The sequence below is a fragment of the Thermobia domestica genome, unplaced genomic scaffold (assembly GCF_964235325.1).
Source record: "Thermobia domestica unplaced genomic scaffold, izTheDome1.hap1.1 HAP1_SCAFFOLD_303, whole genome shotgun sequence".
In the NCBI taxonomy this organism is placed as follows: domain Eukaryota; kingdom Metazoa; phylum Arthropoda; class Insecta; order Zygentoma; family Lepismatidae; genus Thermobia; species Thermobia domestica.
The window spans coordinates 174,504-187,704 of NW_027656017.1; the positions used below are offsets into that span (position 1 = coordinate 174,504).

At 36.9% G+C, this 13,201-nt stretch overlaps 2 protein-coding genes across 2 annotated transcripts; both read left to right on the top strand.

Annotated features, from left to right (window-relative positions):
- Positions 1–10,862: 10,862 nt before the first annotated feature.
- Positions 10,863–11,390, top strand: LOC145676686 (uncharacterized). Its single transcript, XM_081747530.1, has one exon. The coding sequence runs from the start codon at positions 10,863–10,865 to the stop codon at positions 11,388–11,390; it is 528 nt and encodes a 175-aa protein (XP_081603656.1).
- Positions 11,391–11,546: 156 nt separating this feature from the next.
- Positions 11,547–12,068, top strand: LOC145676687 (uncharacterized). The gene has a single exon (XM_081747531.1). It carries the CDS (start codon positions 11,547–11,549, stop codon positions 12,066–12,068), a length of 522 nt encoding a protein of 173 aa, XP_081603657.1.
- Positions 12,069–13,201: the final 1,133 nt, after the last annotated feature.

The following is a 13,201-nucleotide window of genomic DNA, read 5'->3' on the forward strand; positions in this document are numbered from 1 at the left end:
TTCTTTACCCTCTACTAACCAGACTTCCTCTGATATATACGTATGCAAACATTTCCAAAGTTCTTGTTTTGTTGTCAACGTACATTATAAACAAATTTTAAAAGTGTTCATATTTACATTGCAATATTATGATCTGTTACACAACTACGTGTCATATGTAGTTACCTGATGAAGAGCACGAAAGTCAAAGTAAGGAAATGGGTAAATACTATGCCAGTTTGATTTAATCAACAATTACAATCATTCAGTTTAAAGAGAATTCACTCGTTGAACGGCAAGATATACGTATTTTTGCAGTTTTTTTTATTTTAAACAAAAAAAGTTAGGACGTACTTTCTTTAATTTAACATTACATCATATTTTAATATTAAACTTTGATTGCAGTTTTCTTTGAAGACAAAATACATTGCATGAGTTCGTTAACTCCTAAAAATAATGTAATAGCGGCGGTTACATGGAGAGTGATATTAGAAATTTTCGATTAGTAACAGAGAATAAAATGATTTATATATAGTACCATTTATTAGCATATTGTAATAAATGCTTAGTTAGTAGCCCTACATAAAAATCCGACCTCGTACCCCACCTTCTTGTATGATTGTTTGCGCCGATACTGGAGGAGCCTGAAACATCTTACTTAGAACGCATACTAGTTCCTGTGTTCATTCCTTCAACTGCTGGCGATAGGACTCATAGTTTCCAAGTTAGCTCGTTTTAAAACATGATTCTTTTTCTTAATTTTGGTGGTTTAAAACCTAGGAAGAATGCGTTTGTCGCCTCAGGTTCATTGGAGTTTGTCTCTTTCAATTCATATAAAGGGACTCCTCTTGGACTTTTGTGATCTTATTTTTTCGCATACTATGTGCTTATATATAAAGACTTCCACTTAAATGGTTCCTGGTTTGCTTAGATACAGTATGGTCTTTTAGAACCAATCAGACATTCGAATGAAATCATACGCACTCCTCGGGGAATACATAAATTTTTGTGAATATTTATTTTTTAAAATATGCCGAAAGTTATTTGGTAACACTTGGGATTCAGGAGTGGTTCAGTGGTAGGGGGTTGACTTCTAGTGTATGAGAGACCTGGTTCTATCCCAGCTCACACCAAGTGAGCTTTGTGGTGGACAAAAATTATGTCCGTGGATTTTCACGAGATTTTCCTGTTCCCTCTCACATTCTTTATTGCACCATTTCATTCGTTCTCATAATCACTGTCTCCTTTACCATACACAGCATAACTGTACTATGTAAAACTGAAATATTTTGTTGAATATAGGTAAATAGGGCTTGCTTTGAAAGTAGGGTGAAAGGCAGAATTGAAAATGAAATAGAAATCTTTGAGTTTTACGTCCCACGGTTATGCCGGTTAAGCTAAAGAGACGGTGATGATGAGTAATGAATGAAATGGTTTAATGAAGAAAGTGGGAGGAAACGAGAGAACCCCGAGGAAACCCACGCACAGAGGCAGAATTGAGACATAATGGACATGTATGTATTCTCAAGGCAATGCGCAAAAATAATATCATAAACAAAATAATAATAATAATAATAATAATAATTTTTAACAATTGGTTTTATGTTCATACTTCCAGAAATTCCATATCCGTGGAAGCCTTTGTTCTATAAATGTTTTTTGCTCTTCAAATTGAAGCACAATTTGTTAAAGGGAAGGGTATAAAAAAAAAGTCATCACATGCACAAGTAAAGATAAACGGACAACAAAAGTTAGAAATAAAAGCCAAAAATAACTCTATGGAAGAGCAATTACTAATTCACATTTTTCTGGCTTTGAGTCAAGTGGAAGTTTCCGTCAGGTCAGCACCTACACAATGTCCGTAATGCAGTTGTTTTCCCTATATAAAAGATAGCATGTGATGTTTCCACTAAAATACAAAGCATGTAAATGGTCATAATTTTATTAGGTACTGGTAAATGACAATATGTGGTCATGAATCAGCCTGTGACAAGCGTATGGCACGCAGACTTTAAAAAAGTTAAGAATTAGCTAAAATTGTTATCGTAACGATAGCTCCATTATCCTGGAGAAAAGTTAATAAAATTAGTTGTTATAGTTGTAGTCCAATATAACATCTCGATTCGCTTGTCATTGTTTCAATAATTGAAAAGGAAAATAGTAAAAAACAATGTAAAGAAACAATATGGTATTATGTAAAAGATAACTAAATAGATTTCCATTCAAAGTCCTTACACATATTTCTTCTCTCTCTTTAGAGCAAAATACAATATTCGCTTCCGCAATTGCAAACAATGGAACAACTATTCTGTCTAATTACGGCTATTGTTTGCGGGAATGATGTGGCTTCTATTTGTCCAAGTGCAATCATTTTTTTTTCAAAGGGAATCGATTGTGTTCTTTATTTTAAGAATAATAGAAAGTATTTTTGTTCATTTTAAAGTTTCAACTTTTTTCGTTTTCTTCTTCTTCTTTGTATAGCTCGTTAATTTGCTAACTATCTATTATTACTTGTTTTAAAACTGTAAATTCCTATTCAAAAGAGCACTCGTACCTCTTTGTTCAAAAAATGAAATTAAGAAATTTTAATATCATTTAGTAGATCATTTTCCTATCTGCTGTGCTTCATAAGTGTTTCCTTTCCTTCAATATGTAAAACTTAGGACCGAAATATAATAACGTATGAACGTCTTGATAAAACTCAACAGAAAATTGTGTTGTGTGTGGTATCACGTGTTGGCAAATATTAGTTGATAGCATGGGTTATATCTATCTATCTATCTATCTATCTATCTATCTATCTATCTATATATATATATATATATATATATATATATATATATATATATATATATATATATATATATATATATATATGTGTGTGTGTGTGTGTGTGATAGTATGTGATCAAAAGTACCCGGGCATTCCCAAAAACATATGTTTTTCATATTAGGTGCATTGCGCTGCCACCTACTGCCAGGTACTCATTCTAAGTGACCTCAGTAGTCATTAGACATCGTGAAAAAGCAGAATGAGGCTCTCCGCGGAACTCACGGACTTCGAACGTGGTCAGGTGATTGGGTGTCACTTGTGTCAGAAGTCTGTAGACGAGATTTCCACACTCCTAAACATCTCTAGGTCCACTGTGTCTGATGTGATAGTGAAGTGGAAACGTGAAGGGACGCGTACAGCACAAAAGCGTACAATCTGACCTCGTCTGTTGACTGACAGAGACCGCCGACAGTTGGAGAGGGTCGTGAAGTGTAATAGGCAGACATCTATCCTGACCATCGTACATGAATTCCAAACTGCATCAGGATCTACGAACTGAGGTGAGGAAACTTCATGGACGAGCGGCTGCTCATAAGCTACATATCAGGCAGGTAAATGCCAAACCTCGTCTCGCTTGGTGTAAGCAGAGTAAACATTGGACGATTGAACAGTGGAAAAACGTTCTGTGGAGTGATGAATCACGGTACATAATGTAGCCATCCGATGGCAGGGTGTGAGTATGGCCAATGCCCGGTGAACGTCATTTGTCAGCGTGTGAAGTGCCAACAGAAAAATTCGGAGGTGGTAGTGTTATGGTGTGGTCGTTTTTCCTTGGAGGGGGCTTTCACCCCTTGTTGTTTTGCGTGTCACTCTCACAGCGCAGGCCTACATTCATGTTATAAGCACCTTCTTGTTTCCCACTGTTGCAGAGCAATTCGGGGATGACGATTGCATCTTTCAACACGATCGAGCACCTGTTCGTACTGCACCGCCTGGGGCGGACTGGTTACACGACCATAACATCACTGTAATGGACTGGCCTGCACAGAGTCCTGACTTGAATCCTATAGAACACCTTTGGGATGTTTTGGAACGCCGACTTCGTGAAAAGCCTCACCGACCTACATCGATAACTCTCCACAGTTCAGCATTTCGTGAAGAATGGGCTGCCATTTCCCAAAAAATCTTCTAGCACCTGATTGAAAGTATGCCTGCGAGAGTGGAAGCTGTCATCAAGGCTAAGGGTGGGCCAACACCGTATTGAATTCCAGCAGTACCGATGGAGGGCGGTGGGAAGTTGTAAGTCATTTTCAGCCAATTATCCGGATACTTTTGATCACATAGTATATATATATCGACAGTACTTTGCAGCTACCCCGTATCTCAGAAACAAAACACAACTTTGCAAAAGAAGAAAACGTTTGAAAAAGTTGGGAGTCAGTTGAGTCAGTGACATTTAACTTGTCTCCAACTTTTTCAAACGTTTTTTTTTTTTAATACGAGGTAGCTGCAAAGTACCGTCGATATGTATCTTGTTCTAAGCTCCATTGTGGTTAATGTACATGTTTAGTGCGAAAGTCCCAATTTCGGTTCGCGTTGGGAGTTCATGTGTTCCGGAACTGTTTAATTTGTAGGTTCACGTTGATATAATCTCGGTGCTGAAAAAAGACGCAAAACTCCAAATCAACCTACTATACATATATCTTGTTAATATAATTCACTTGATTTATGGCGATAAGGAAAAAAGCGGCAAACTGGAGAAATTACGCATTATATAATTATCACTCGCATGTTGAACTGGTCGGGTGGAAAAGTTACAATCGTGATTGTCACGTATTTCCACATCGGCTAACAAGAACGTCGTCTGAATTTATACAATTCTTTGAATGTACTGAATAACCGGTGGTGCTATTCAGCCTGTTTGCTAGAACCGGTTGTTAAAATATTCCGAGTTCGAAGAGCTATTTGTTTTACCCAGACATACAAACATAAACTCGCATGACCTAGCCAAGAATGAAAAAAAGGAAAAGAAACAGATTTTCGAAAACATCTCTGTACTTCTAACGTTGTGAAAACAATTGTTATAATTTAGTAGGCAGGAAGAAATTTTAACATGAATTCTGGAATTTTTGCCCGAAATACTGGGATCTGTGGGTATAATGAAAGTGGACACATATATAATGCCCATTACATGTATTATCTACATGTTTTTGAATGCCTCCAATACCTGCACTCTTTCCGGAGATATGCGCCTTCGAAGCGATTTGTAGAAAACATTGTGTTCTTTTTTATCGCTATCTCGAACAATTGTTTTTCATTAATCATACTATCATTCCTGAAAACGGGCCATTTCCTGGTGAAACACCAAATATTTTATATACAGTGTGTTTCAAATTAACACCGACAACGTTTTGGAGGTGATTCCCGACACCAAGATAAGACGAAAAGTATAGACCCACCTGGGTGCAAAATGCTGCCTCTCGGAGTTATAGGCTACCGAAGACATAAAAAAGCGAACTTTAAAGGTCCATAGGTCCAAAATAATGGGGCCTACAGTACTTAGAACAATACCTCACTTAGAAACTACTATGTGCTCTATCCAAAAATCCTAAAGGACTCATGCAACATATTTTATAAATTGAGTTCGGCTACGAGCATATAATTTGAAGAATACACCAAGTACCTCTACAAAAAAGAAAGAAAGATAGATAGAAAGAAAGAAAAGAAAAAAGAAAAGAGAATGTTGCAGAAGTACCGCAGGGTTCTGAAACATTTATATTTGGATAGGCCAGATGCTAGTTCCTAAGTGATGTCTTGACACTACTACGGACCCATGGACCTTTAAAGCTAACTTTTTCATGTTTTCGGCGGCCTATAACTCCGAAAAGAAGCATTTCTGCACCTAGGTTAGTATATACTTTTTGTCTTATCTTCGTGTCAGGAATAACCTCCCAAACGTTTTCTTTGTTATTTTGTAACAAAGTGTGTATATATAATATATGATGTTTCACAAGGGCCCTATTTTCAGAAAGAGAGAGAGAGAGAGAGAGAAACGGTTATATATACAGAGAGAGATAGAAGCGGTTGTTAAAATTTTAGAATAGCACCACTATAAGTAACCCAGAAAGTTTGTAATTTACAATCAATTCTGATGAAAATGTTTATCTGCTACGATAATCGGAGACATTCAGGACCGATTGGATAAGCTTGCATATGTGCATTATTTTTATTCATATTAGTTTCATTTTTTGTATATAGTTTAGTGGTGTTAGTGAATTCTTTGTGATTATTTTAGTGATTTTCTGGTGAGTTTTAGTGAGTTGTGTTTGCATTGGCTGGCAACAGTGCCTTCAGTGTTCTATTCAAGTTGTGTCTGTGCATTCGACAATGTGCTGCGAAGTGCAACTAGGCAAGCATATTCATTAATAGTTTCAGAAAAGCATATTTATTCATAGGTTTTAGAGAAACACTTATGTTCATTAATATACAAGATTCACATGTTCTTAACGGTGTTTTAGAGTGTTACTCAGTTTATGTGTGATCGAAGACAAAGTATGATGGTTAGCAAGCAACATGTGGTTTAGCTAGCAGCAAGTAACGATTACTGCAGAAAGATGTTAAGATAAGTAATTCATTGTACTAATATTTAAGTATTATATCAGTATATTAACATATGAACAAAGCATGTTATATTTATCATATTAACACATGTATCTTTAAATAAGAATTGAAGCAAGTAACATCTAAAATATTCGTCAAGTCTTATTTCTCGTTCCTTCATGATATCTAGGTGAATCAGTAATATGGGTTTAATCAAACAGTTTATTAGCTGTGGTTGTGATATGCATGAGTTGTAAATAAAGTACATAAACATATCACCCCTTTATACATCATCACTTTTTTGGTCCTCCGTCCACCGGATATCAGAACGAGAAACGTGACTGCATTCTTTGTTCTCGTGTGTGTTTGTGTGAGTGCTGGCTGTCATAGGCAGGACAGAACTGTTCATATCAGTACAGTGGTGTGTGTGCATTCAACCCAGCTGAATTCAAGGTTACACGTTTGTAGGTCACTCAGAAGTAAAAAAATATATATATATATATTGTCAGCGGTTTGAGTAGTTAAAGAAAAAAGAAAGACTGAAACAATGGCAGAAGTGCAGTTGGGTCAATTAATTAAGAAACGTGCTTCGGTCAAAGGTCAGGCAACAAGAATACAGACATTTCTTCAAAAACTACAGAATGAAAATAAACCTAGCATACAAGAAGCAAGAACAAGGCTAGTTGCACTTGAAGGGGTTTTTATTAAGTTTGATTAGATACAGTCAGAAATAGAGCTCTTGGATGAGACGGGTGAACAAGAAACGCACAGAATTACATTCGAGGAACTGTATTATGATTCAAAGGTTAAGTTACAAGAATTTATTGATAGTTTTGAACAAAAAACGGACTCAGGGGCAGCAAATAACAAAGCTGCAAATTGTGGTAGTAGTTCAGTACAATTGCCTAAAATTTCCTTGCCCACATTTTGCGGTAAATACGAGGAGTGGTCGCCCTTTAAGGACATTTTCATTTCCCTTATTCACAATAACGAATCATTAAGTACAGTTTGTAAGTTTCAATATTTGCGCACATCACTCAAGGGAGAAGCGTTTACATTAAGAGCAAATCTGCCAACGGTAGAAGTAAATTACGAAATTGCATGGAAGCTTCTTGTTGAACGCTACGAAAACAAACGGTTGATAGCTTCGACATATGTACGAGGGTTGCTCAATATCAAGCCAGTAACGAAAGAAAACGCTAAAGACATTAGACAATTTGTAAATACAGCACGTAGTAATTTTCAAGCCCTTGAAGCATTGAATTTGGACAAACCTTTGCATGACGTACTACTAACACAACATTTAGTAGAAAAACTTGATTCGGCAAGCAAAAGGGAATGGGAAGCTGAGCAAAGTAGTGACTCCTTTCCATCGTTATCGGAATTATTTTCATTTTTAGAAGGTCGTTGTCAAATGTTAGAAAACATTCGTCCTACTCAATCTGAAAGTACTTATGACAACAAAAGTGTAGATTCCAAAGTAAAAAGAAAGAATAACAGTCAAGTGAATTCGTTTGTTACTGTGCTTCCAAATGCATGTAATATTTGCCGTAGCAACGAAACACATGCTGTTTTTCGTTGCCCAGAATTTCTGAGTGCCAACATTAATCAAAGAAAGGAGCTCGTAAAGCAAAATAAACTATGTTTTAATTGCTTAGGTAATAAACATCAAGTAAATGCATGCAAATCAAGTACTTGTAAGAAATGTAATTTTAAGCATAATACACTGTTGCATGAAGATACTGCTCAGGAGGCTACTAACAAAGACAGTTCAAGCAAAACAAATAACAATAATACTAATGTACCTAAAGTTAAGGAACAGAACCAGGTTAAAGTTCAACCACAGGACTCTTATTGCTCATTAAAGATTAATTATGGTCAGCAAGTCTTATTAGCAACAGCGTTAGTTAACGTAACAGACACTAAAGGTCGTTTTCAACAATGCAGAGTGTTATTAGATGCAGCGTCTCAATCGAATTTTGTAAGCGAAGCTTTAGTTCATAGATTAGGTCTCAAGAAAACGAAAAATCGTGTTCCCATTAGAGGTATCAATTCTGTAACCTCCGAAGCTTAGCACAGTGTTGAAGTTCATATTTATTCAAGAACATGTGATTTTAATGCAGTGGTCGATTGTTTAGTATTGCCAAACATTACAGGTTGCATACCTTCTAAGGATATTGATTACAGTAATTGGAACTTGCCAAAGGATATTTGCTTAGCCGATCCAAATTTTCATCGCTCGTCGTCAGTAGACATGCTTACAGGTGCGGGGTTATTCTACAGTCTCCTTGAGCCAGACCAGAAGACTAGGAAAGGACATTATCCAGTTTTGCAGGAAACGAAGCTAGGATACGTTGTCGTCGGAAATATGCCTTCAATACCCGAAGAAGCCAACCAGTCGGTAATTTCATGTTTTGCTCAGATGGAGACAGACTTGGATACACAATTGAGAAAATTCTGGGAACTCGAAGATCTTCAGACTAAGATTTACACGCCGGAAGAAGAAAATTGTGAGAAGCATTTTTTTTAAAAAATACAACCAGAAATGGAGATGGAAGATTTATTGTCAAATTACCAAAGAAGGAAGAGAATGCAGCTTTAGGAGAGTCTTACAACATGGCACTACAAAGATTTAAGCAGCTTGAAAGAAGATTGCTACAAAATCCTGAGTTTCATAAACAATATGCCGCCTTCATGGATGAGTATTTAAGTTTGGGTCACATGCGAAAAGTTACAGAAGAAGACGTGAACAGCAGCAGCAGTTGTTATCTTCCACATCATCCTGTATTCAAGATGGACAGTACAACAACTAAATTAAGAGTGGTTTTTGATGCAAGTGCAAAAACGTCTAATGAGTTGGGCCAATTGTTCAAGATGACTTGTACTCCATTATTTTAAGGTTTCGGTTGTATCCAGTTGCATTTACAGCAGACTTAGAGAAAATGTACCGCCAAATATTAATTCATGATGAGGATAAGTGTTTACAACGCATCCTTTGGAGAAATTCAGTAGAAGAACCGATCCTGTCGTATGAGTTACAAACAGTGACGTACGGGACTTCGTCAGCGTCCTTCTTGGCAACAAGATGTCTGAAGAAAATAGCGGAGGAAAATTCCAAGGAAATTCCAGAAGCAGCAGAAGTAATAAAACACAATTTCTACATTGATGATGTGTTGAAATCAGTACCAAACGTGTCAAAGGCCTTAGAACTACCGAAGGATATTATTAATATTTTAAGCAGAGCAGGTTTCAAGCTTTGTAAATGGAGTTCTAACAAAGAAGAAGTACTTCAAGGAGTTCCTGAAGACTTCAGGGAAAAACAACAGCCAATCATACTTGGTCAGCAAGACGGTCTTAAGACTTTAGGAATAGCATGGAGTCCATTAACAGACAAACTTATAATTTCGAACAAAATTTGTAAACACGGAGCTGCAATAGAAAGTAATGTTGCAATGACAAAAAGACAAGTCGTCAGCATAGTGTCATCTATCTTCGATCCATTAGGTCTAATCGCTCCAATTGTCATCAAATACAAGAATTTCTTACAGGAGTTGTGGAAGACAGGGATGGATTGGAATGACCCATTAGACACAGTCCTACAAGTTGAGTGGAATCAATTAATGTCTTGGTTACCTGCGATGGCGAAGATACAAATTACAAGAAACGTAATGTCTTCGGAGAACGTTAAGGAAATTCAATTACATGGTTTTTGCGATGCAAGTGAAGAAAATTTTGGAACAGTAGTGTACATCAGGGCTACAGACGAACAAGGAAACATTGAAGTCAATTTACTTAGTTCAAAGTCGAAGGTTGCACCACTGAAGAAGCAAACTTTGCCTAGATTGGAATTATGTGGAGCACTGTTACTTTCGAAGCTAATAGACAAAACGCTATCCATATTGAATATAGAGGTCAGTGGTATACACCTGTGGACAGACTCGACGATAGTTTTGTCATGGATCAAATCACCTCCCAATCGTTGGAAGACATTTGTATCCAACAGGGTGGCTCAAATTCAGAGAATCACATCAATCAATCAATGGCACCACGTGCCTATTAAAGAAAATGCGGCAGACATAGTTAGTCGAGGAGCGGATCCCAATACTCTTATTCAGTTTCGAGAATGGTGGCATGGTCCAGAGTTTCTTCACACAGCAGAATGGCCATGTCAAGAACAAAATGAGCCAGCTAATATTCCAGAAGAGAAGAAAGTCATGATAAGTTTGGTGGCAGTTCATGAAACAAGCTTAATGAAAAGGTATTCATCGTTAAACAAAATGTTGAGAGTAGTAGCATATTGTTTGCGATTAAAACATAATTGTCTTTCCAAGAAATTAGAAAGAAAAACCGATAGTCTTGACGCTTCGGAACTTCGTTTAGCGTTACACAGATGTATCAAGATAGTACAACATACTACCTATCATCAAGAAATATTGAACTTGCAGCAACAAATGGAAGTTTCAACAAAGAGCCCAATCAAGGATCTTTTTCCATTTCTGGACACGGAAGGAATGCTAAGAGTAGGAGGAAGATTGAAACATTCAAACTTGGAGTACGACTATAAGCACCAATTCATCCTACCTGCAGGTCATCATTTCACCCATCTGATAGTCAAAGAAGAACATAAAAGGTTGCTTCATGCAGGACCACAGCTTCTTATTGCATCTTTGCGTACCAGATATTGGATTCCAAGAGCTAAGAAGATGGTCAAGGCAATAGTACACAATTGTTTGGTTTGTTTCAAGTGGAGATCAACAAGTTCATCACAGTTAATGGGACACTTACACAAGGAAAGAGTAAATGAAGCAAGACCATTTGTACACGTGGGAGTGGACTACGCAGGATTCTTTTATGTCAAGCCCACGATTCGCAGCAAAATTCAAATGAAGGTATATGCAGCGTTGTTCATCTGTTTAGCCACTAGAGCAGTTCACATAGAAATAGTTTCAGACTTAACTTCTCAAGCTTTCATCGCAGCATTGAAGAGATTTGTTGCTAGGCGAGGTAAATGCTTATCTATCTGTAGCGACAATGGTTGAAACTTTGTTGGCGCCAATCGAGAATTGCAACAATTTTTTGAATCTAAGACTAACCGAAAGGACATCCTGGAATACTCAGCTCAAGAAGGTTTAGAATGGAAATTCATTCCTGCCAGATCTCCTCACGTGGGGTCATGGGAAAGTTCAATAAAATCCATGAAGTACCACCTACGGCGTGTAGCAGGAACTGCAAGTCTGACATACGAAGAGTTGAACACGTTACTTATTCAAATTGAAGCCATTCTAAATTCAAGACCATTGACAGCCATTTTCAACGATCCTACAGATCCAATGTATCTCAGTCCAGGACATTTTTTAATGGGAGCTACACTTCTCAGCCTTCCGGAACCAGATCTACTAGACGTGCCTATCAACAGACTAGGAAGATGGCAAAGGATTCAACAAATGAAGCAGCATATTTGGAAACGTTGGTCAAGAGATTACCTCAACCAGTTACAACAAAGAAGAAAATGGAAGTCAGCTCAACCTAATTTACAACCGGGCATGGTCGTATTGTTAAAAGAAGACAATGTTCCTCCTCAAGTGTGGAAGTTAGGTGTGATTGAAGAAGTTCATCCGGGCAGTGATAGTTTAGTGCGAGTGGCAACTGTGAAGTGTAAAAGTGGCATTTTTCGGCGCAGTGTTGCTAAATTAATTCCTTTGCCCCTAGAGCATTAATTGATTGTGTCCAATCAAGGAGGGGGAGGATGGATAAGCTTGCATATGTGCATTATTTTTATTCATATTAGTTTCATTTTTTGTATATAGTTTAGTGGTGTTAGTGAATTCTTTGTGATTCTTTTAGTGATTTTTCTGGTGAGTTTTAGTGAGTTGTGTTTGCATTGGCTGGCAACAGTGCCTTCAGTGTTCTATTCAAGTTGTGTCTGTGCATTCGACAATGTGCTGCGAAGTGCAACTAGGCAAGCATATTCATTAATAGTTTCAGAAAAGCATATTTATTCATAGGTTTTAGAGAAACACTCATGTTCATTAATATACAAGATTCACATGTTCTTAACGGTGTTTTAGAGTGTTACTCAGTTTACGTGTGATCGAAGACAAAGTATGATGGTTAGCAAGCAACATGTGGTTTAGCTAGCAGCAAGCAACGATTACTGCAGAAAGATGTTAAGATAAGTAATTCATTGTACTAATATTTAAGTATTATATCAGTATATTAACATATGAACAAAGCATGTTATATTTATCAAATTAATACATGTATCTTTAAATAAGAATTGAAGCAAGTAACATCTAAAATATTCGTCAAGTCTTATTTCTCGTTCCTTCATGATATCTGGGTGAATCAGTAATATGGGTTTAATCATACAGTTTATTAGCTGTGGTTGTGATATGCATGAGTTGTAAATAAAGTACATAAACATATCACCCCTTTATACATCATCACCGATTTACATCGTGATCAACATCCTGGGGGTTATTGACAAGCATCCCCTAAAGTGCAGGTTTTGTTGCTGCTATTGTGATTTATGAGAAAAGTGAATCCCCTCATATTTTTCTAGAACGAAATTAAAACATGACACATGGTTCCATTGCAATGTTGAACTCTATCAAATACACTACAAACCTCTCCACAATCATCAAATAATAACGGTCAATCGACATTCTATGTTTATTTAAATTTACAACCACACAAGATTTCAATGCACGCCAATAAAGGATGATGTAAGTTATCCATGATTTGCAAGATGAAACCCTTCCGCACCCAATGTATTCTTCTGAAACCTCCTACACTCATCATCACCTCTTTTGCTATCTTGATCTCATGTTTATAAGGAAAAGTTTTCCTG

Coding starts and splice junctions, on each gene's coding strand:
- LOC145676687 (XM_081747531.1), top strand. CDS start 11,547: ATGAAGTACCACCTACGGCGTGTAGCAGGAACTGCAAGTCTGACATAC.
- LOC145676686 (XM_081747530.1), top strand. CDS start 10,863: ATGCTAAGAGTAGGAGGAAGATTGAAACATTCAAACTTGGAGTACGAC.